The sequence below is a fragment of the Chrysemys picta genome, chromosome 12 (assembly GCF_011386835.1).
Source record: "Chrysemys picta bellii isolate R12L10 chromosome 12, ASM1138683v2, whole genome shotgun sequence".
NCBI classification, from domain to species: domain Eukaryota; kingdom Metazoa; phylum Chordata; order Testudines; family Emydidae; genus Chrysemys; species Chrysemys picta.
The window spans coordinates 38,697,448-38,721,464 of NC_088802.1; the positions used below are offsets into that span (position 1 = coordinate 38,697,448).

A 24,017-nucleotide genomic window follows, 5' to 3' on the forward strand; every position below is an offset into this window, starting at 1 on the left:
ATTACTACAGCTAAATACAATGCAAATGATAATTTCCTGTTTCTATAACTCTGGTTTTCATGATTTAGTAAGCACAGTACATGTGATTTTACATGTTTCACTTCTCTTTTGTGACCTTTTACATTTTAAAGGCTAAAAAGTGACAATGACCTTGAATCTGTTTTTATTCAGATCCCAACTGGAAGCCTCAGCTATAATGGTATTATTTACCACAAAAGTTTTCCTTCCCAAAACAGCAGATATACCCAACTCCATGAAAAAGACTTCTACAATTTAAACTGCAGATCCTTATGCACCTGGATCACAGGTTCAGTATTTTCAGACATTAATACAAAGGTCAAATTCAATATTGGGATCTCTTTTCCATTTTATCCTTTAAAACAAACAAACAAACAAACAAAAAAAACATGCAGCTATGCACATCTGTGCAGGAACATAAGAATGGTCATACTGGGTCAGACCAATGGTCCATCTAGCCCAGTATCCTGTCAATGTACTTCAGAAGGAATGAACAGAATAGGTAATCATCAAGTGATCCATCCCCTGTAGCCCATTCCCAGCTTCTGGCAAACACTTCAAGCTTATGCTCAACTTCAGAGACTGTGCATTGTGTGAATTTAGTGAGGCGGTGGGCTACCCCACAGCTCCGCTGAGGGCCGAACCTCCCCTAATACCAACGTGGGCGGAGCCACCGGGTCCGGCGCCCACCCCTCCGAGGTCACGGCCCCGACCCGGAAGTATAAAAGCCCGCCTGCAGAGCTTAGGGGAGCCTAGGCTGGTGGAGAGAGCAGATGTCTGTGGCCGAGCTTCTGCTTGGGAAACAGCTGCAGGCTGCGACCGGCCTGCTGACTCACCGGGCCAGCCGAGCCTACCTCTCGCCCGCTACCCCGAGGAGGACTGGCTGAGCCTACTCTGTGCCAGCTACCCCAAGGAGGAGCTGAGCCTGCCCTTCGCTACCTACCCAGAGGAGCCAATGCTGGTGGAGAGCACAGACGACACTAGGACGGCCCAGGTACCATACGAGGGGGAGTGTGGAAGTAGCCCGGGGGCAGCCGACCCCAGTCTGGCTGCTGCACTGCCAGAGCCGATGTCAGTGTGTTGCAGCCAGGATCCCCACTGACAGCAGCGAGTTTCTGCTGCTGCTAGGGCCCCGGGCTGGGACGCAGTGGAGTGGGAGGGCCTGTGTCCCCCCTGCCACCCACTCCTTGGGTGGCAGACTCCCCCTTTTTCCCCTGGCCTAGAGAGGCTGGGTACCTGCTTGACTATTGGCTTGCTGCCCCGCCCTGACCTAGAGCCTGGGCTGCCACAAACTGACTCAGCCCCTGCCCAAGGGCCGGGGTTTCTGATTGTCTATTTAATTGCTGCCTCGCTCTGACCTAGGGCCTGGCCTGCTATAGACTTTGCCTCAGTCCCTGCTTACAGGCCTGAGCCCTAACTGTGTGTCTGTTGTCCCAGACTGCCGCCGGACCCGGACGGACGGCGGACTGTAGCGAGGCAGTGGGATACCCCACTGCCCCGCTGAGGGCCGAACCTCGGCCAACACTTCTACAGGGAAGTAGTACTTCCTTTTGTTTGTTTAAAACCTGCTGCCTCTTAACTTCATTGGGTGACTCCTGGTTCTTGTAAAAACCTAAGGTACAAATTTACAGACTAATTTTGGGTCTCTCTGTTTTTGGTGTCCAACCTGAGACATCTGTGACCCCAGACATTTATGGCCAGAGGTGCCAGTATTTGCATTTCCCATTGCCTTTATTAGGAGTCATGAATTTTTGGCACTTCTGAAAATCAAGCTAGGATGTCTCACATTGGGGGTCCTGAAACTGAGGCATCCAAAATCAGTGGCCACTCTTGAAAATGTTAAGTGAATGTTACTGTATTCATACTGCGGGACTGGCACACAGCTCAGTTTGAGGTGTTATTTTCACAGCTGTGACAGTCAGCATTTCCTATGTTTCTGCCATCTCTATCCCAGATGCTGTCACATTCTATTTTACTCTCTTAATGTCATTTTTTTCCCCTACGGATATCACACTCAGTCTGCAGCTGTGAACCGTGTTTGAAGTTAGAAGTAAGTCTCTAAACATCTCAAGACTAGGAATTATTAAAGGGGGGCACTCCTCATGATATTTTCAGTTTGTGAAAGGGTTTCCTGATCCTTAGATGATCGTCTCCAAAGTTGGCACAATGATTCTTCCACAGTCAAACTAAATTATATATTTTTAAATTAAATATTTATTAACTTTTGCAGAGGAAATATTAAAGAATACTGTACTCCCATTTTTGAAATGTTTCTGTTTCCCTCATATGTCTTTGGATTCCTAAAGTAACACAGCCACAATCCACATAAAAACTGCAAGCTTCACACAAACACATTTTGATAACATCTTGGACACAGGCTACTTTTGACACTTTATCATTACACAGTTATTCCTCTACTCCAAGAACATATACATAGATTTCCCCAAGATCAGCTGATTCAACTGCTAAGAACCATCAGCTACTTTTGACTCTGCATGTGCACCTAGTGAGCTGGATGGGGGGAGGATGGCAATCTGGCTGAGAAGAAACTATAGGAGGAGGGTGTTGCTTATGAGGGAGAGAGCGGACCTCTAGGAAAGCCAACAGAGATGTGGATGACAGGCAGAGTTGAATGGATCTTAAAGGTTGAGTCAGGCTTTAGAAGGGGCAGGAGGGTTAACAGGGATGTGCAAGGCAAGGGTGCCTGATGGAGAAATCCTGTGTCTCTGTGCTGAGGCATTAACACTTGAAGGGATCCCCTGGCATTGATGCCTCTACTCCCTGGCACACTTAGTTAGGCTGCAGAACCGTGGAGAACCTTCATGCATCAATTCGTTGACCCATAAAGGTTTGGCACTCCTGGTCACTACTGCCTCAGCTCTCTGGAGCACCAGTCAGTAGCACCATGAAGGCAGAGGGTATTTGTACTAAGCCATCATCACATCAAGTGGCAAGTGCTCCTTTCAGTGCTGCTACCTTCCTGTGGAAGAAGTAGAAGCAGCAGTAGTGAGTGCACCCTTTAAGTGCCAGTGCCTTCATGCAGAGGCATTGGGCTACCCCACACTGCTTGTATAGCTTTGCCCACCCCACCCCATCCACAATCTCCCAACTCCTCCATACCTAATTTCCTCTCTTGCTCCCCACTTACCCAGTCACCCCTGGGCTCTACCAGCTTCCCATTCACCCATGTCCAGCTGGAATCACATGTGAGAGAACTTGTTAAAAGCAGCCCATACCAAACCAGCAGTCTGAGTTGTCAGTAGCCGCTTTCCCCACAGGGAAGAATACTTTGAAAATTGTAAAAGGGGCAAATTTACGTTTTCACCCCTCACAACTGTCAGTTGGTTCAGGAACTGAAGAAAAGAACCTATCATGGAGTATGATATTGAGCCAATTAGAAATCTTCAAGGTGCTCTAGCCCTTGAAAGTATATCTGTTATATGAAACTGTAGAACAAACATTGCAGCATGCTCTATGCAGGCAGGAAGACAGAACACTAAATTGTGGACATGAAAGAGAATTTTACTGGGTTCAATCCTCAATGATCCCAGTCCTGCACTTCTTAATGGGAATTTTGCCTGAGTAAGGAGTGCAGGAACAGGACTTATGCATGTGCATTTTCTTAATTATAAATTAATGGGGATAACAAGTTTTACAGTGCAGCATCGGTTTTATTAGTAGAATTAATTCTAACGGTCTCATTAAACCTAGAAGAGTAGGCAGAGGGAGACTTTTTTTTTCCTTATTTCATGGTAGGATCATTATTCAGTTCACTTTATAGACTGTCAATTAATGATTTTCTATTTAAGCTATTTGCCTTCCACAAGTGAATATTGTACTATGAAGATTCATAGATTCCAAGGCCAGAAGAGACTACAGTATTGTGATTATCTAGTCTAACCTCCTGTATAACATGGGCCATAACTTCCCAAAATAATTTGTAGAGCAGGTCTTTAGAAAAACATCCAATCTTAATTTAAAAATTGTCAGTGATGGAGAATCCACCAAACCCCTTGGTAAGTTGTTCCAATGGTTAATTATTCTTAATGTCAAAAATTTACACCATTTTTCCAGTCTGAATTAGTCTAGCTTCAACTTCTAGTCATTGGATCATGAAGAGTCCATTATCAAATTTTTGTTGCTTATGTAGGTATCAATAGACTATAACCAAGTCACCCCTTAACCTTCTCTTTGTTAAATAGATTGAGCTCCTCAAGTTTATCACTATAAAGCATGTTTTCCAATCCTTTTAATCATTCTTGTGGCTTTTTACCCTTTGCAATTTATCAACATCCTTCTTGAACCACCAAATCTTTTTCAGTCAATGCTTCCCAGTATAGAGTTTCCCACCCCAGAAGTCTGGTCTACATTCTTTGTTCCTAGATGTATATACATTTACATTTAGCCATATTAAAAAGCATATTCTTTGCTTGCGCCCAGTTTACCAAGCAATCCAGATCACTCTCTGTGACCTATCATCTTCATAATTTACCGCTCCCACAATTTTTGTGTCACCTGCAAACTTTGTCAGTGATGATTTTGTGGTTTCTTCCAAGTAATTAATACAAATGTTAAATAGTGTAAAACCAAGAGCCAGTCCATGCGGGATCCCATTGGACACATACCTGTTTGATTCTCTGTTTAGAATTACATTGAGACCTATCAGCTAATCAGCATTTAATCTGTTTAATGTGTGCCATGTTAATTTTGTATCGTTCTAGTTTCTTTAATCAAAACATCTTATATACCAAGTCAAACACCTTACAGAAGCCTACATATATTATATCAACATTACCTTTATCAACCAAACTTATACATTTAATTAAAGATATCAAGTTAGTTAATAGGATCTATTTTCCATAAACTCATACTGATTGGTATTTATTATAGTAATATAATTAATTCCATATCAGCCACTTCATTATGTTGCCCAGGACTGATATCAGAGTGACAGGCCTATAATTACCCAGGTCATCCTGTTTACCCTTCTTAAAAATTAGCACAATATTAGCTTTCTTCCAATATTCTAGAATTTCCCTAGTATTCCAAGACTTATTGAAAATCAACATTAATGGCCTCAGTTAGCTCTTTAAAAACTCTGCTGATTTAAAAAAGTCTAGCTTTAAGATCTCGTTTGCATAAATTTATTATTTTATCCTAAATTATAAGGTGTAATTTTCTTCCCTAAACAAAAACTTTAGGTCAGATTTTAAGCAATAGACAGGAAGAGTAAAGAGAGATAATGGATTAAGAAATGTCTGAGGAATCAGTAAAAAAACAACAAGGAGTCTGGTGGCACCTTAAAGACTAACATATTTATCTGGGCATAAGCTTTCGTGGGTAAAAACCTCACTTCTTCGGATGCAACACTTCTTGCCTTGCACATCCCTGTTAACCCTCCTGCCCCTTTAAGGTGCCACCAGACTCCTTGTTGTTTTTGTAGATACAGACTAACACGGCTACCCCCGATACTTGAGGAATCAGTGTTTGTCAAAGCACATTATTAATAGTTATACTGATTTTAAAAATACTAGAGAATTATCAACCCCTAGCATTAAAAAATCATGAGTCATTCCCCCCCCAAAAGCCATGAGATTGGCTTTAAAATCATGAGATGTACAAAAATAATAATTTTGGGATTCTTATTATTTGCCTTCTGGTTTTGGAGACTTATGGTTTGCATTTTTAAGCTTTTCTACATAACCATGAGGACTAGAAACATATTTATAAAAATATATAAGATGAGATCACCACATAATATCATGACTCCAGGAGCTGGGGGTTTAAGAAAAACATGAAATATTGCAAGACATTTGATAAAATGACAAGAAGTGGCAACACTGATAAAATTTAGCATTCGCTTAAAAGTGCAAAACAAAATGTACTGTTTCTAATAAAAATTCACAAGGTATAGTAGCCTAATTTCTTCTACTGGACTAACAAAGTGTTTGCATGAATACACATCTTTGGTTCAAAGGTTTGTACTGTTATCTATCTCCAAATTCATGCACAAGTGTCTGTCTATATATAGAAACAGAGATATTAACAGCAATCCTAGAAAAGCAGTGTTTTTTAGTGGTTAGCATAAGGAACTAGGAGTCAGGATTCATGGGTTCTATTCCCAGCTCTGTGACCTCCTGGGGCTTTGTTTTCCTCATCTCTTAAATAGAGAACAATACGCACCTCCATAGGGTTGTGAAGCTCAGTCAATGCACATAAAGTACTTTGGGATGGCAGGTGCTATAAGTGTAAGCTATTATGTGGTCACCGTCAATGACACTATGGGGTCTCTTAGTCTCCTTGGTAGCTGTATAATGCATGCACCAGTGCCAGCATGTGGCCAGATGCTATGCTACAGTGACAGCTGTGGTGTGTATACTCTGGGCAGCCCTGTTCAGTCATAGCACAAACAATAGGAGCAGCTGTTTAGGCCCCAGTTTCCCATGCAAGCTCTGAAATTCTTGCTCTGTTACCTCCTAGGTCGGAAGAGTCACTCACCAGCACATTTCTCACTGTCTCCAACCACAGCAGGTTTCAGAGTAGCAGCCGTGTTATCTGTATCAGCAAAAAAGGGGAGTCCTTGTGGCACCTTAAAGATTAACAAATTTATTTGGGCATAAGCTTTCGTGGGCTAGAGCCCACTTCATCAGATGCATGAAGTAAAAAATACAGGAGCAGGTATAAATACGTGAAAGGATGGGGGTTGCTTTACCAAGTGTAAGGTCAGTCTAAGGAGAGAAATCAATTAACAGCAGGATACCAAGGGAGGAAAAATAGGTCCTGGTCCACTGCCTGGACCTCACCAGCTCTGAGAACTGAAGACTAACCTTACTCAACAAAACCATCCTCCTCCCTCCAGGAGTCTCCCTGGCTCTACAGTGTTAACCAATATGGCCTTCACTCCAAGAGTGCCTCAGCCACCATCTTGGAGTTGGGTAGTAGCTGTAAGACCTTCACTTAACAGTCCATCTTGGATTTGGGCGGGAAAGAGTTAACGTAAGACGCCATCTTTGATTTGGGCAGCTGTAAAACCTTAATTTAACACGCCATTTTGGATATGGGCGGAAAGGATTTAAAGTTGGTCGCCATCTTGGATTTAGGCACCAAGCCTATACACAGAAGTTAGTGGGTATTTTCGCGGGGGGGAATTACTTTTGCCCGAAGTAAAAATGGCCGCCGAAGTTCCGGCGCTATTTACGTATCGACACTCTAGCGCGCGGTGTTCAATCTCTTCTGTGATCGGGGAGGGCGCTCGGGTCCAACGACTCTATGGTGTGGCGCCTCCCGTCCGGATTCGGGAAGTAAAGTCCGCGGCGAGTCCCGTTTGATGCGCGTCCGTGTGGGGCCGCGCTGCTGCGGGAAGGAACCGGTCAGTGACGGTGCTGCTTCCCTTCCCAGCGTGCGGGGGGATGGGAGTGAGGCGGGTGTAGGGGGTGCGGGGCTGGGATTTGCGGGGATTGTACAGAGTGGGGAGCTGGCATTTTAGGGGGCCGGAGGAGCAGACTGCATGCGGTGGGGATGGGGGGTGAGGTGGTGGGCAAACTCCATTGTCTGATTAGTGCATCAGAGGGGAGCTCAGTCCAAGCACACCTTTCCCTTTCTTCTTGTTGAGGCAACTGAGGCTGGGGCGAGGAGCAGGAATTAATTACCAACGGAATGTTGATAAAACAACAGAGCTGCAGTATGCCAGGAATAATAGGATGGGGAAGGAATCATGTGGCACCCCCGCTATTTTCTAGTGAATTATAGAACAAACACAAAACAGTGACTCCTCTGCAGTTCTAGACTAAAATATTTTCCACCTAGCATCTGCAGGGAAAGATGAAGAACTTGCTTTGGGTCACGTTGAGTTTCAGTTGACAGCTGGACATGTGCCAGGAGATGTTAGAAAGACTGGGCTAAGATTTGATTTGGAGGGAGACCGATTCAGAGCAGAGAGGCAAAAGGGGCTGAATGATTCTGTATTAGCAGAAATTAATGCAGGATCGTGACTCAGCTTTGGCTGTTTCACTGTCAGGTTCCTATGCACCTGCTGCTAGGAAGTATTTGAATCATGTCCATGGAATGTTTTCATTTAAATAAAAAAAAAAAAAAATCATGAATATATTTCTGTTTAGCTTTTATAATTTTTTTAAAACTAAACTTTGTGTCTAAAGTGACCCACAGTAAAAGTATGCTTCATGCAGTATCCCAGAACAACAGGATGAGTAAGGAAGCAAGATTGGGCCATTTCTGTCTTCTCAGAACCTAGTTGTGCATGAGGCTGTCTGGCTGTTTGCTTCGTAATGTCGATTTAAAGCACTGTTGAGTGAGTTGTAAGGGATGTAGAATCCTGTAATGTAGGCAGATAACATTCACTGAAAGCCAAATTTCCGCTAACTGATGCTGCAGACATAGGAATTGTTAGTTCAGTAATGTAATAATGATACCTATAAGGTCTGATCCTGAGAGGTGCTGAGCAGGCACAATTCTTATTGAGTTCAATAAGAATTGTAAGTGCTCAGGATCTCCCAGGATAAAAGAACCATATAATGCTTTCAAGCCAATGATCCCAAAGCACTTTACAAATAAAACGACTCACAACACACTTATGGGGAAGCTCAGTATTATTTTAGAGTTGCATAAATGGAAAGGTTAAGCGGCTTGCCCAAACTCTCCCAGTGACTGAGTGGCAGAGCCAGAAATACAACCCAGGAATCCTGACAGCCTCCAGCTCTCTCCATTAGATGTACTGCCTCCACATGGTACTGCATTATGTCATGCCGTGTCAGCTTTGCAGTAACAGCTAGAGTTCTTTCATCTGAGAAAGGGTGAGAATGCAGTAAGTCTTTAAGGCCACTTAAAGTAAGAAAAGTGTCTGGTTTATATACTACTTGATTTGCTTGCAATTGCCTTAAGGATGTAGTTTGTTTCACCAAATAATCATAGAACTGGAAGGGACCTAGAGAGGTCATCTAGTCCAGTCCTCTACACCCAAGGCAGGACTAAATTATCTAGACCATACCTGACAGGTGTTTGCCCAACCTGCTCTTAACAATCCCCAATGATGGAGATTCCACAGCCTCCCTGGCCAATTCATTCCAGTGCTTAACCACTCTGACAGGAAGTTTTTCCTAATGTCCAACCTATACCTCCCTTGCTGCAATTTAAGCCCATTGCTTGTTGTCCTATCCTCAGAGGTTAAGAAGAACAATTTTTCTCCCTCCTCCTTGTACTGACCTTTTATGTACTTGAAAACTGTTATCATATTCCCTCTGTCTTCTCTTCTCCAGACTAAACAAACCCAATTTTTTTCAATCTTCCCTCATAGGTCATGTTTTCTAGATCTTTAATCATTTTTGTTGCTCTTCTCTGGACTTTCTCCAATTTGTCCACATATTTCCTGAAATGTTGCACCCAGAACTGGACACAATACTCCAGTTGAGGCCTAATCAGCGCAGAACAGAGTGGAAGAATTACTTCTCGTGTCTTGCTTACAATACTCCTGCTAATACATCCCAGAATGACGTTTGCTTTTTTTGCAACAGTGTTACACTGTTGACTCATATTTAGCTTGTGATCCACTATGACCCCCAGATCCCTTTCTGCAGTACTCCTTCCTAGGCAGTCATTTCCTATTTTGTATGTGTGCAACTGATTATTCCTTCTTAAGTGGAGTACTTTGCATTTGTCCTTATTGAATTTCATCCTATTTACTTCAGACCATTTCTCCAGTTTGTCCAGATAATTTTGAATTTTAATCCTGTCCATCAAAGCATTTGCAACCCCTTCCTGTTTAGTATCGTACACTCTATGCCATTATCTAAGTCATTGATGAAGATATTGAACAGAACCAGACCCAGAACCGATCCCAGCGGGACCCCACTCATTATGCCCTTCCAGTATGACTGTGAACCACTGATAACTACTCTCTGGTAATGTGAGTAAAGGTAATGTGTGCAGTAAGTAGGATCATCTGTCTTCTAGATGACACTCTTGGGGAAGGCTGCACAACACTTTTCCTCTCTCTTTTACATTTAAGTAATACCAAGATTGTGACACAAACCAACCAAATAGAGGAAATTCACAGTTAATGCTGGTATACCATCCACAGCCTGTTCTGCTGGGCCTACTAAAAATGTTGTGGCATACATGGTATTTCATAAAAATGTGATCCCATCTCCCCTTCCATGGGTTGTGGCTGTGTATTCATCACCATAATGAAGAACAGTTTGAAAACATATTGTCCTTTTCCCCCAGTCCCTCTCCCCCCCTAACTAGTTCTCCACTAGAAGAGACATTTTAAACCTTCTGGAAAGCTATCCCCATTGTTGTCTCCTCCTCAGTGGTAATCCATCCTGACCAAATCAGTCCTGCCCTCACACGTCCTGCTGGACCCCTAATCTAAATCCTTTACTATGCTTGTGCTGAAGTCACCATAGGTAGAACAGAGTGTGTGTTTGGAAGCCGCAATTGCTCAAAGATTAAAATAATTTCTTGCCGTGGTTATTTGATGAAAATGATTTGTCCAGTCTTAATGTTTATAATTAATGCCTCTCTTCTCTCCTAATTCCCACCATCTTTTTCAATGTGTGTTGGGCCTAGTTTCTGGTTGAGGAGGGCTGCATATGGCTGTCTACAGTACCACTCAGTTACATTCCTGAGTTTGCTGTAGGTATAGCTTAGTGCCTTGTGAAGTGTTTCTTCCCATTTGGGCTGATCCTGCAGCGCTCCCAACCCTAGAGTGAGGGACTGAGTCGTGAAATTCTGTGTTGTAGTGTGCTGCCTAGTCCTGCTTTGGCTGCTGGGTTGAACCATTATTGTTGCCCTTTCCTGTCAGCTGAAGAAATGCTTTGTAAAAGAACTTACCACTCTCTTTCTATTGCTTTTCTTTTCTCCTTAGTTCACAATTGCTAGTTGATGCGCTGCTAATTTTATTTTGACAGCCAGTTTTGGAAACTCTTCTAAGGATATTGCTTATGCTAGGAATGAAGGGAACCTTAATGAAAGAATGAGACATTTCTTACAGGGTTCAAACCTTTGTTAGTCTTGTTTTGCAAGTCTCCATGGTGATTATTGTACAGGGTCATAAATGTGCATGGTATTTTACATGTAAGTAGAACACCATATCCCTGCCCTGGATAGATTATAATCTAGATCAGGGATCGGCAACCTTTGGCACATGGCACGCCAGGGTAAGCCCCTGGCGGGCTGGGCCAGTTTGTTTACCTGCCGCATCTGCAGGTTCGGCTGATCGTGGCTCCCACTGGCTGCAGTTCGCTGCTCCAGGCCAATGGGTGCTGTGGGAAGCAGTGGCCAGCACATCCCTCGGCCCACTCCGCTTCCCGCAGCCCCCATTGGCCTGGAACGGTGAACTGCGGCCAGTGGGAGCTGCGATTGCCACATCTGCAAATTTGGCCAGGTAAACAAACTGGCCCGGCCCACCAGGGGGCTGGCCCGGCCCACCAGGGGGCTTACCCTGGCATGCTGCGTCCCAAAGGTTGCAGATTCCTGGTCTAGATTGACATGACTGAAGGTTAACAAATATTGGGGCATAGAAAGGAAGGACAAAGGGTACAGCAATAACTTGTAAGTTCTTACTCCTTTTCATTGTCCAGCTAGGTTTCATGAGTGTTACTAGGCTGTAGGGAATTTCTCCTGAAGATGTACATGTTGCTTGAAAACCGCACAAGTTCCATTCTGCATTTGAAGAGATCACCTGGCATCAGATCTTGGTCTCTCTTTGTTGGTAAGACACTGATGATTCTTCTCCATAAGTGAAGAGATGAATGAGTAACTTGGACCTGCTTTTCCTAGGCTCGTATTTTTATGCCAGCCACAAATAGTGTGTATAGGTCTAAATCCATTTAAATGCATGTTTTAAGGGAAGTGGGTTACAAATGTTTCCTGAGAGAAACCTCATTAAAATGACTTGTAAGATTTCTGGGAAGTATTATTTTGGGAAGGTGAAATCACTTCAACTTTAGTCTCCACTGACCCTTATGGATAGCATGAAGACACAGCTGACTATCCATAAACCCTTGGGGAGAAATCCTGGGCGCGCTGAATTCAGCAGCAAAATTCCATTTACTTAAATGAGCCCAGGATTTCACCTCTGGCATTTAGATAACGTTTCTTGTCTACTGTGTAGACGTAAAGTATGAAGCCTCACAGCACCTCCTGCAAATTAGGTATGGTGTTTCTATCCCTCTTTTACATATGGGGAAACAGAATCAAAGAGTGGGTAAGTTGTTTGCCCAAGACTACACTGAGAGTTGGTGGTAGAACTCAGGAGATCCTGGTTCCTAATTCTATTTCCCAGTCAAATAGACCATACTGCTTTTTAATACTGTAAACACATTTTGTTAAACTAACAGCCTGGGTCCACATTATAATTGAAGTAAGCCATTCCAGTGCATGAGGAATCGGCCAACAATTTTCTTGGATATGTGACCGCACTTGGCAACCTTTGACACAGGTGTACCCCAATAGTGCATGCACAGGTTTCTGTTAGACTACCATGCTCTGTGGGACCATCTTGCAGCTAAGAATAGCCTTTTTAATATGCATGTCCTCAGTACTCAAAGTAGTGCTGTCCTTGGGTGGAAACAAGGTTTAATGGTTAGACTTGCTGGGAGTTGGAGCACCTGGTTCTGTTCCTGATTCAGTCACTGTCTTGCTGCCTGACCTTAGGCAAGCCACTTTTTCCTATCTGTGCCTGTTTCCCCATTTTTAAAATTGGGTATAATTATATGAAAGAGAATTATATTTTATTTAATAAGAAATGCTTTATTTGCTCTCTACATTGAGTGATGTTAACAATCAAAAGGAACAGCAAAGCTGCAATCAAAGCTAGCTCTTCTTTCGGTGAGAATTAATGGACGTAACTTGGGTGTGTGTAAAATAAAGGAATTTTTAGATCTCTTCAGTTGCATGTTTAAATCATACCTGTCCCCTCTCTTTCCAGGAATATCTTCTATAGGTCTGGCTGCTGCTTACTATAGTGAAGGTAATGTTCAGTTACTTTATGGAGAGTTTTATTCTTTCCTGTTGGAATTTTCTTTCATCTGATGATTTTCTCCCCTGGCTTCCACCTGATCCTCCTTAATATCTTGTACTTTTTTTAACTAATAAAGTGCCTACCGTAAACTCTAGGAGCTGGTACAAATCTTAAAACTTAGCAGCATCCCATTGCCTTCACCAGACTTTACCCCATGCTCTTCTATTTTTCTCCCTCTTTAGTTATTTCCGCAGCTCCTTTCCAGCCTTGCTTCCCCACATCCCCAGAGTATTTATAACAGTGATACTTAGCACTCTGTAATGCTTTGTTTCAATGCATTTTACAAAGCTTAGCTAATAGATTCTTTAACTCCACTGGGAGGGTAGGTATTGTTAAAATTCTGCCAGCAAACTCAAGTGTCCCAGGCCTCTGATAGAAGTACTCCTCTCTGGATGCTACTAAGTCACTCCTGCCAGAGAGAACTAATCCTCGGGGCTCATCAAAAATTTGCTCTTTAGAAGTATTTTTATCTGTTCTTTTGGGAATGGATCAGATGGCATCAAATGCCCCCCCCCCATCATAAATAAATAAAAAGCTGCAGAGCATCCTATGAGCATCCCTCTTTGTTTCAAATGACACAGTTGGAACAGTGCATTATACTACCACTATAATCAGTATATTTTTCCAGGACAAAATACAGTGAACCCTATATGAGGCACCACCTGTAAAAGACAATATCCTTTCTTAAGAGACTGCCCTGGAGTCTCCCCAAACATACTGAGCCCAGTTCTGCTCTTTGTTAAGCAATTGATTGTTAGTCCCTGGAACAGTCACTTAAGACAGATTGAACTGTGTAAACACTTCCAGCATGTGACATTTTATATATGTGTTTGGCAAGATGTGCTGACTGCTTCCTTCGTTGGTTTGAAGAAAACATGTTTGTTTCAATAAATTAATATCCCCAGTCTCTCACCCTTGGCCTCTGGGTTATCACAGGCTAAGGAGGAACATGTTTATAGGAGCCCCTGGTTAAAGTATTTCAATATCTCAAGTTCTCAGGGGGGAAAAAAATCGTATCCACAACAGAACTACGTACAATCCTGCCAGCAACAAATATGTTGCTAATTCTGTATAGCACTGATTCCAGTGTTTTAAAAACAACAACAAAAAACTTTCTACAATCGAATAACTTCTGCTTTTTTTGATCCTGGAAAAACACTGTTAAAATACTATATCTTGCTGTTGAAGAAGAAAACATCTGTCATGAAATGCACATTTCTTTCTTATTTTGCTCCCAGAGGGGGTGTGTGAGCTGTTTTACTATCTTTTGCTTGCTATTCAAACAATGTATTTAATACTATGTATCTTGTATTGATCAGACAGCTTGGGATGGAAACTCTTCTATATAGCTGGGTGTCTCTTTGTGGCTGCACAGAATCTGGAGGAGTGGGAGGTAAGACACATGCTGTGAACTCAGAAGACAGGAAGTGGGTTGTGCTGGCTTAAAGTATTTGGCTGTAGATTTCAGCAGCCAGATCATTAATATTGTGTAATCCAAGTAAACAAGTTACATTGTCAGACACTGTTGAGAAATGTAGCTATATTGGTACATTATAGTAAATGTGAACTGGGAGGGTAATTTTTATACTGATAGTACAGGAAAAATTGTTAAAGATGAATTGGTGTTTAAAGATAAGATTTGGCCAAACATATCTGTCGTAATATTGTTTTGTGTAGAATATTTTTGCAATTATAAGCTGAAATATTTGCAACATGTGATTTTTCAACTAAGAGAACAGGAGTAGCACGTGAAGTTACTAGTGAAAGCTTCCCGCACGTGCTGTCCCTGCTAGTGAGGTGGAGGAGCCTACCAACTATAGGACAGATCTACCTCCAGTTCCACTCAACATTTCCCCACTCTCAGGAGAGTGCTATTTGTGATGTTTTAAAATGATGTTGACAACTGTCCATCAGAAATTGGACTGAGGTTACCAACTCATTTCACAAGCACTTGGAAGACTGTCATTATACTAACCCATGCTGTACTTGAATAAATGACCCAGATGTGAAAGATGCCCTGTTGTGTTACCAGTCCCTGGAGCCATCTAATCCTGGGGATGTTTTCTTTTTAATGTAAATGTCACCATATCGTGTAAGTCAAAAACTTTGCCCAGTTGGTAGCTGTCACTGTTATTAATGAAAGGTGTAGATAGATTTTATGTTCACTGTAGCCTGGGGGTTGTGGGACAACCACACGCACACTTAAAGAGCAAGTTTCAGTTTCTGCAAGGTGTGACATCTTGTCTTAAAGCCAGGGATAGCTTATAGTTAAAGGAAAATAAAACCACTTAAATTCTGTCCTGGAAAGAGTGTGATTCAGACAAGTCTGGGTTTGAGGGGAAGCCAAGAACAAAACTTTGACTTCATAATTCAGTAATGGGACAGGAGTGAGTATAAGTAAAACTATTAAGTTCATATTGCTATGATAACAGAAACTAACTGCTACAGGTGAGTGTTGGGCTGTTCATTTTTTTGGAGGTTGTAAATGCCACCTTCCTATTTAAAAGAAAAGGATACAATTGATGATGTGTTGCAATTTTACAGGAAGCTGTATTTGACAAGGACAAGGGAAAAGTCTTCCTTAAAACATTCAACCTTTACAAAAAAATACTGACCCTCTCAAGAGCAGGCCATGAACAAGGTAAGAAAGTAGGTGTTTCTGTAGGTACCAAATGTTACTCCTGGGGGAATTCTGCACCAAAAAATTAAATTCTGTGCACAATATTTTAAAATTCTGCATATTTTATTTGTCAAAATAACACAATATAATCACACCATTTTTAATTATTTTTGGTCATTTATTTCAAAATACCTGTCAGCAAGTATGTCTATAACAATACAGACAACATAAAAGATTCAGGAAATGTTTTTTGACAAATCAATTCCTTACTAGGCATATTAATACAGAACTCTGAGTAAAAATTTGTATAAACTACAATACAGAACCGTATTTCCCACACCCTCAGAAGCCCTGCAAAGACTTGGGGAGAGTCAGGGGTAACGCAGGATCTGAGGGAGAGGGAAGTAAATGCTGGGAAGGAGCCTGGGTGTGAACTTAGGTTTTGGGGTATGGGTGGGAAAATTATGGAACAGGTTTTTTTGGGATGCGGGAAGGGATTGTTAGGGAGCTTCCCCCATGCAGACCCTGGCTGACCCCTAGCCTCTCGCATTCAGTCAGGCACATCTGCCCCTGCACCCTCGTGTGTCCTTGCACACCCTGTCCACATGTGTCCTTCCACCACCACTCTGACACCCACTCCCCCATTCCCATGTGGCCCTGCACCCCACCCATCCCTATGCAGCTCTGTACCCCCTTCCCCATCTCCATGTGTCTGTGCCCCCACTCAGCCACCCCCTGTCCCTATGTGTGTCTGTGCCCCCACTCAGCCACCCTGTGTCCCTGGGTAGCTCTGCACCCCCTCCCCCATCACCATGTGGCCTTGCATCTCCCTCGCCCCTGTGCCTCCACACCCATTCAGCCCCTGCCCTAGTCTGTCCTCCCCCACTAGCTCTTATGAGCCCCTGTCTGAGCCCTCTCCCCCCAGCACCCCATGCTGTCTGTCTCCCCATAACCCCTGTCTCCTGAGCTGGCCTGACAAAGGCAGGCTCTTTCTCTTCCCTCACTTGCTCTTTCTCTTCCCTCTTCCCTCGCTGGCTGGGAGCTGCTGCTTTTTTGTATCCCCAAAGTGCCCTCTGGTCTGCAGTTATTTTCTGATGGGAGCTGCTGCTGTTTTTGTGCCACAGCGCCCTGTAGTGGGCAAAAGGGGAAACTGTAGCAACATTTTGGTGGAAGCTTTTTTTTTTTTTTTTTTGCACAAAAAAACTTAATGTGGCTTATTAGTTATGCACTCATGCAGTAATGTAGAATTTTCCCAGAAGTAAAGTGTGAGAGTTGGGCAGAGAAGGTGGAATTATATGCAAATCTTTTTATAAACTATATTTTAGAGCTCTGCACTCAGTCAACCATTTCTATCCATTCCTAGCTCTTTGGTTTCCAGAGAGCAGATGCTACCATCATGCTAAGCTGCAAAAGCATTCTGGGTATTAAAATGCAAATGAGCATACCACATTGCTAAAGGTCTCTAATACAGTATAGACAGTGCACAGATTTTTTTTTTTTTTTTTTACACTACTGTAGGGCTTTCCTGGGGCATACTGACATTTGTGGCTCTATTTTACCCCATTTTAATGTACTGAAATCTGCAGTGTGCTTTGCAAATATTGATGGTGAGAGATACTGAAATCGAGTGGTTGGAGCAGGGGAGTTGAGACTTCTAGTTTCTAATCCTAATTTGGCACTGATTCACTTTGCAGGCTTGGTTAGATCTCCTTAACCCTGTGCCTGTTTGTCAGAAGGCTAGGATATGTATCTTACAGCGGTGTTTTGAGGCTCCATGCATGTATGTAAAGCAATTGGAGATGCTTGGGTGAAAAATGGTGTGGAAATGCAGAGTTATAGTTCTAAGCTACCATATTTATTGTGTGTACAGCTACAGATGGTGTATCATTACTGGATCTTTGTTTCTGGCAACTGTTTACTGTCCATCCCTGCTTAGAAAATGCAAGACAGAAAATCCATTTAATTAATCTGCATTTCCTGAAATCAAGCCCAGCTTTTAAGGGCTCTGGTCACTTCACAGCACTGAGCAGTTGCTTTCACTGGAGCTCTAGAAGCTACTCTTGAATAGCACAAAGAGGAGGGGAAACTTGATTCACTTTATGTACACATGGGAGCTGGTATTGGGGAGAGTACCAGGATGATGCCAGTGTTGAAAAGCAGTACCTCAGAAGCAACTGAAGTTGTGGGTGACCTTCGTGTTATCTGGAAATTTGGTTTTGGTAACACTGTACATCAGAAATAAAAATGAGAAACTGGGACAGGATCAGTTCTCTTGCTGCCATGCTAGAGAAATAGGTGCTGTTTGAGGTCTCTTCCCTGAGTGGGATATGCAATGAAAGCAGCACGTTCAGCTTTGTGACACGAGCATCTGGGGTTGCTTGTCAGAAGGAGGAGGCCCAAGGGAGCTTCAGCCCGTCAGGGACCTGGAGGATGAGAATTAGAAATAAATATATTCACAAACATGGTGACTGGTTCTTTTCTTTTATACAGCTCTATGCTCTCAGGTACAGTGGTGAGGAGCATAGTATAAATCAGTGAATTTCTAGAATAGAAGTATTATCAGTGGAGAATTCCTGCTCACAGCTTCTGTCATAGCTGTAGCTAACAGGCTACTCTTTTTCCTGTTGCATCATGCAGCCCCCTTTCCCCCCCCCCCCCCCCACGTTGGTTACTCTGCAAGATAGTCTTTTAACCCTTGATACAGGTAGCTTTCCCCACCAGGCTATGTTTAATTCTAGATCGAGCTAAAGTAATGCACACTGCAGCAAAAAGAAGTGTTGATTATGGTATGGCTGGGCTTGGGGAACAGCAATTAAAAAAACAAAAGCCCTCAGAGTATTTATGCAAAATCCTAATGCCTGTTTTTAGAAACGTGAACTTATCCAGGAAGGCTCAGTTTAAATGCTGCATCTGGTTTCCACTGAGGTTCCTGCATCTGATTCAATTGCATAGCTGCAGACAGTAGTCAAACCCAGGTTAAGTGACTTGCTTGAGGTCACAGTGAGCCTTGGCTAAATTGGAACTAGAACCCAGGATGTTCTTGAATTCTAAACATCTGCTCTCCTTGCTTGACTAAATCAAACTGCTTCCTAATATGTTTAAATAGTTGGGAGCTTAGTGGCTTGAAAGCATTTAGAACCTCCTTAAATATTATGATGAAATTTCAAACAGATTTTGGGGGAGGGGGAAGGAAGGAGTGAGCGTTAATGTTCATGAACTTCCCCTTTTGTGTGTCTGAACAATAGGCAAATGTTTCTTGAGTAGGCATTTGTACCAAAAACAGAGAGCAAATGCTAATTAACATGGGGACCCAGAAGCCAGGAGATGCTCTGAAAGTGACTGATCTGAATGGTTCATTTTTCAACACCTGCTCAGTCTCAATACATTTAACAGCTGTTAACTACCTGATACAGAAAACAGTTCAAACTGTCTTTAAGGAAAGAGGGAAAAACAGCAGGAAAGCATAAGTAATAAATGGATGATTGTCAATCTTTGGGCAGCTGTACCAGTTCATTAGAGCAAACGATACCAGTTGGTGCATTCTGCTTTGCATCCAGATCCGGGTTTGTTTGCCCTTACCACAGTTGGTGGAGTTTGGGATCCCAGAATTGCAGTGTAGAGCACACCCAGCTGAGTGGGAGGAGGGCAGCAGTCCTGAAGCCTTGCACAGAGGCTCATTATTAAAGCAGAGAGAGGGAGCTTAGAGTCCTAGTCATATAAATCAGAAGTGTCAATGTTGGGAATGGCTGTAATTGATGTTCTTCCCTTGCTTTTGCTAACAGTGGCCGCTTCGCTGAATGAGATTCGAGATGTGAACGTGGAAGAGGAGAAAGTGCGTTACTTTGGGAAGGGTTACCTGGTAGTGCTACGATTTGTCACTGGATTTTCCCACCCTCTGACCCAGAGCGCAGTGATGGGCTGTAGAAGGTATGAGCTATTCTTTTTGATTGAGTGTGTGTATAAGAGGAGTAGGTATTAACTATAGGGCCAATGGCTGGATTATAGGAGGCTGTTGGGAGAATTGTCCAAGCTCTGTTGGTAGTCTTATTTAATCTATTTTTAGGATTATTCAAGTTATGATTTTCAAACCCTTACAGGCATTTGAGAATAAGAGCAACTGTATAACGAGATTTACAATATTAGACATTCTAGGCCTCTAATAGTTGTTTTTATTACTTGTAGTTCAATCAAAAGGAAAAAAAGGCCCATTGATTATTGCTGTTATTTATACTGATGACCCATTGTGATGGGCACTGTACAGACACATTATAAAAAGACAGTCCCTGTCCCAAATTGCTCAGTCTTAGTATAATCAAGATACGACAAAAAGACGAGAACACAAGTTGGCAATGAGATTTGTAAGTGTAACAAGAAGCTGTCACAGCCATTGTTGAGTGTTTTGCAGGCTTCACAGCAGAGGTGAATTTTAAGGAGAGAATAGACGGCTTCCATCTTGCTGTTTCTATGACATTATTTTAATAGTTATTCTTTTCTCTCTCCAGAAGGAAATGTGTAGAGGTCACCCTACAGCTTTGATTGTCAGAAGCATGTGGTGTCTTGAGATAGGTTGAGAGTGATGATGAACGTTACAAAATGTTTAAGGGCTTTAGATAAACTATTTAAGAGTAATTGACTTAATGGGAGACATTAAAATCTTGCATCATATTTCAGTAACCATAGCTTTACCTGTATCAGATACTTCTGTGTGGCAGGAAGTGTGTTGAAAGCTAAATAGACCACCCAATTTCAAGTGCATTTATACTCCCTAAAAGTGCTGCTCCCTGTGTCTTCAAGTTAGAACTGTGTTTTTGCTTACTTCATTCTTTCTCCTTCTGTTAGCACTGCTGAAGTAGTGCAGCTATGAGAGAGTGAGGCAGATTAATCTTCTGCCTCCTGCATAAGTACAATTATTAACTAACTGAGGAATCTTTATTACTAGTGATAAGAAGCAGAAAGAATTCCACAGGTTCTTTAGCTTGCAAGGGAATGTAAAGCAGGGACTGTTAGAAAATATTCTGACTTGTGAATGGAAACCTCCTCTTGTCTGAAAGTCATTGGGAGAATGGTACTCATGAAGTTCCACTTTAGTCACTTTTCTGATTATAATAGCAGCTTGAAAAAGTCGCACACAGCTTATGAATCTGGACAGGCCCTATGCGAGTTGCTAATCATAGTCTTATTCCACATATTGACTGGATCTTCAGAGAGATCTGTATTCAGCAATGAGTGCTTTTGCTCTGGCTCATCAGCCCCACACCTCCATTAATTCAAACATCGTTCATTCCTTTCCATAGTGACGTGGAAGCAGTTGCCAAGCTCATTACCGGGTTTCTGGAACTGAACAAAGTAGAGAACCATCAAGATCTGTCGCAGAGCAGTGAAACGGATGCCAGTGATGCAGATGAACCCAAGGACGAGTATTAACAGTGATCATGAAATTAAAAAAGCTGAGCCCTCTGAATGCTTGGAAGCTGTATTGGCTGCATTGCATCTAAGAAGTCCCCTCATGATTTGGTGGCTTGGTGTCTTCCCTACGTGTGGGAATTCCTCTGCTGCGACAGCTGCAAAAGTCTGAGTTGGCGTGCCTGCTGATGCCGAATTGCTTTAAATTCCTGCACCCCCATAAACTGTTCAACTGGAAGCTTCAGTATGGATTTGTTCATGTGTGGCTTGCATAGAATCCAAAGCAAATACTATTTTACTTTGCCTTCTAGTTTGTAGGTGTTGATAATGCTGGCTTTGGAACTTTGTCAGTGCCTCATAATTACCTAGGAAAAATGATGTACTAATGAATTGGTTTAAACTAGTTGATTGCATTCCACAATTATCAAGGTGATAGTTGCACATTTAAACTTCTGGTTGCTGTAAATATCCATTGCAGGTACAGTGTATCTGGACTTAGGAAGACTGAATTAGTGACTTTATATTATAATATCAGATTCTGTTACTCTTTTTTTAAAGGAAAACTCCAATGTGGTACATATATTTAATTCCTGTCATTAAATTCAAAGAGTTAATCACTTAAAAAAAATTGTTTTTAAGCATCTTAAAATAGTAAATAATCAAAGATAGCCACTATCTTGGTAGTTTTGATGACGCCAAGTACAGTAGGACTGAAAAAGTTACTTACAATTAGAAACCAATAGAAATAAAAAAAAGTTTGAAAGTGGTGGTCCAGAATTTCAGATATAAAATTGGTCCATTTCATGTGTGGCTTAATGCCTCCTAGATTAGCAATAGAGGGGTGATTCTTTTTAAATAAAATATAATAGCACTTGCCTTGCAATAGCTTTGAAATATTTTAATTTCCTGTGCTGCTGTTTTAGGGATGGGAATTGTCTTCTCCAAATAAAACAGCAGTAGATGTGGGAGCCTCGAGTCAGGCTGTTCTACATATTTATTTAAAAAAAAATCTGCTACTGCAGGGCAAGTCCACCATGTGGTTTTATTTTTTTCTTCTTCTTCAAGTGCCAGCTGCTAAAATGAAGCTTCAGCCTAGCACTATCAGTGTTCCCTATTTTAAAAGTCTTTGGCATATTAGATCTTTGTAGCATTGGATACTCTCTGTTAAGAAAGACTGGACAGCTAGACATGTCAGTGCTTTGTGACCAAACCTTACCCCAAAATATGTTGTGATTGTTGTCCTCTTTTCTAAGATCTGTTTCCCATGTGGTTAAAATATATATTTTTATACATTGTTCTTGCTTTTTATTTTTCTTTTTTAATAGATTTTAGAAAAGCTACCTCTGCCTTGATCAAAATGTTAAATCTAGAGCTCAAACTCCATTAATTGTCTATACCAAGCTGTCATTAGTGAGAAGGAAACAAAATTGAATATATTGGGCCAAAGTAACATCAACATGATAAAATTGCTTGTTTCATAATCTACCCCTTTTTGTTTAGGAGATGCACAAAAGCATCAAGCCCTGAATATGCCAGCACTCAAACTGGGAGGTGCACTAAACAGGAAGGAGGAGGAATAAGATTAAAAATTTTAGCTTTAAACCAGATTGACATGATATGTTCAGTATAAAGAATAAGCATTAGTAAGTTCAAATCAAATAGTTAAAGCAAGGTAAAAAGGGAAGGTATTCAAATGGTATTACTTGGTATAGATTATTTAGGAAACGTCTTTAGCAGTTCGATCTTATAGTTACTGGAGTATAACTTTTTAATTAGGATTACAGTCCACTACTTGATACGTGTTACTTATTAGTATTTCACAGACTGGTATTAGGGTTGATGGTGGTTTGAGTCAGCAGGAGGAGATCTGAAAGGCACACTAGGAATAAAGCCAAACTAGATGCTGACTTTCTTGGCAGTAAGTGTTATGGCAGCAATCTCTGAGGGAGAGATTGTGCCTGCATTTCTGTTTTGCGGCTTCTTTCCAATTTTAGGGAATAGAGGCAGGTGGGGTGGGTGGGCTGGTGGAGCAAGCCAAGGAGAGGTTATTTATCTTACAGGCACTTGAGTTCTTTGAGAGATTTTTGTCCCTATGGGTGCTCCACTATAGGATCCAGGTGCACCTGAGCACTCTTGACCACAGAATGCAAAGCAGTTTCCACAGGCCCATGCCTGTGCTGAGCAGCCCCTTGTGCTCCAAACAAGGGCTTATAAAGGGCACGGACCCACCACCTTTCAGTTCCTTCTTAATTGCAAAGCAGAGCCTCCACAACTGAGGGGAAGGAGGGTGGGAAGTGGGGCACCCCTAGGGACAAAACATCTTGAAGAACTCAAGTTACTGTAAGGTAAGTAACCTCTCCTCCTTTGAGAACATGTTCCTGTGGGTGCTCTGTCATAGGAGATTCCCAAGTAGTACCTCAATGAGGAGGTGGGTGCTGAGGAACCAAGTCCAAGCTGGTTTGGGGTGGGGGGGGGACTGCATCACCACAGGTGGTATCATCCCAAGCAGGTAGAATGGCATAATGCTTGGCAAAGGTGTGAATGGAAGACCAAGGTGCAGTCCTACAGATTTCTGTTACGGGAGCGACTTTCAGTGGAACTAGAAATGTGGATCAAGCTCTGGTAGAGAATGCTGTAGTTCTGAGGGGCCTGTATCCCAGCAGGTTTGTAACAGGTTAAAATGCAACCTGAAACCCACTTCAGCAGTCTTTGAGTGGAAGTACGTTGTCCTTTCATCCTTTCTGCAAATGATACAAACAATCTGGGAGGAGGCCTGGAAGGTCTTAGTCCCTGTCAAGGTAGAAGGCAAGAGCTCTTCTGACATCTAGTGTGTGTAGGCTGCTTTCCTCTCTGGAGGCATGGTTCTTTGGGTAGAACACTGGTAGATTGACCTTTTAATTAATATGGTATTCCGAAGAAACTTTAGGGAGGAATCGA

At 42.3% G+C, this 24,017-nt stretch overlaps 2 protein-coding genes across 6 annotated transcripts in view; one reads left to right on the forward strand and one right to left on the reverse strand.

The window, feature by feature from the left end:
* NARF (nuclear prelamin A recognition factor) overlaps nt 1-7,107 on the reverse strand; it is a 38,331-nt gene extending 31,224 nt beyond the window's left edge. The window contains exon 1 of one of the 2 annotated variants that reach the window (XM_065562703.1): nt 6,846-7,107. The gene's annotated coding sequence lies outside the window, so the exon portion shown is untranslated. Of the gene's footprint in view, nt 1-6,516; nt 6,603-6,845 lie in introns of those variants that run through there. The other variant, XM_065562704.1, reaches the window with a different exon arrangement.
* LOC101937358 (cytochrome b-245 chaperone 1) lies at nt 756-22,375 on the forward strand. 4 transcript variants are annotated; one of them, XM_065562711.1, is made up of 7 exons: nt 756-1,012; nt 11,620-11,746; nt 12,965-13,006; nt 14,377-14,450; nt 15,602-15,698; nt 19,460-19,604; nt 20,972-22,375. In XM_065562711.1, the coding sequence occupies exons 2-7, from the start codon at nt 11,662-11,664 to the stop codon at nt 21,099-21,101; spliced, it is 573 nt and encodes a 190-aa protein (XP_065418783.1). In that variant the 5' UTR covers nt 756-1,012; nt 11,620-11,661; the 3' UTR covers nt 21,102-22,375. The 4 variants fall into 4 exon arrangements, with proteins under 4 accessions (XP_065418783.1, XP_065418782.1, XP_005297635.2 ...); XM_065562710.1 differs by having other exon boundaries at nt 892-1,012; nt 11,616-11,746; XM_005297578.5 differs by lacking the exon at nt 756-1,012 and adding an exon at nt 7,247-7,387 and having other exon boundaries at nt 11,616-11,746.
* The last annotated feature ends 1,642 nt before the right edge of the window (nt 22,376-24,017 follow it).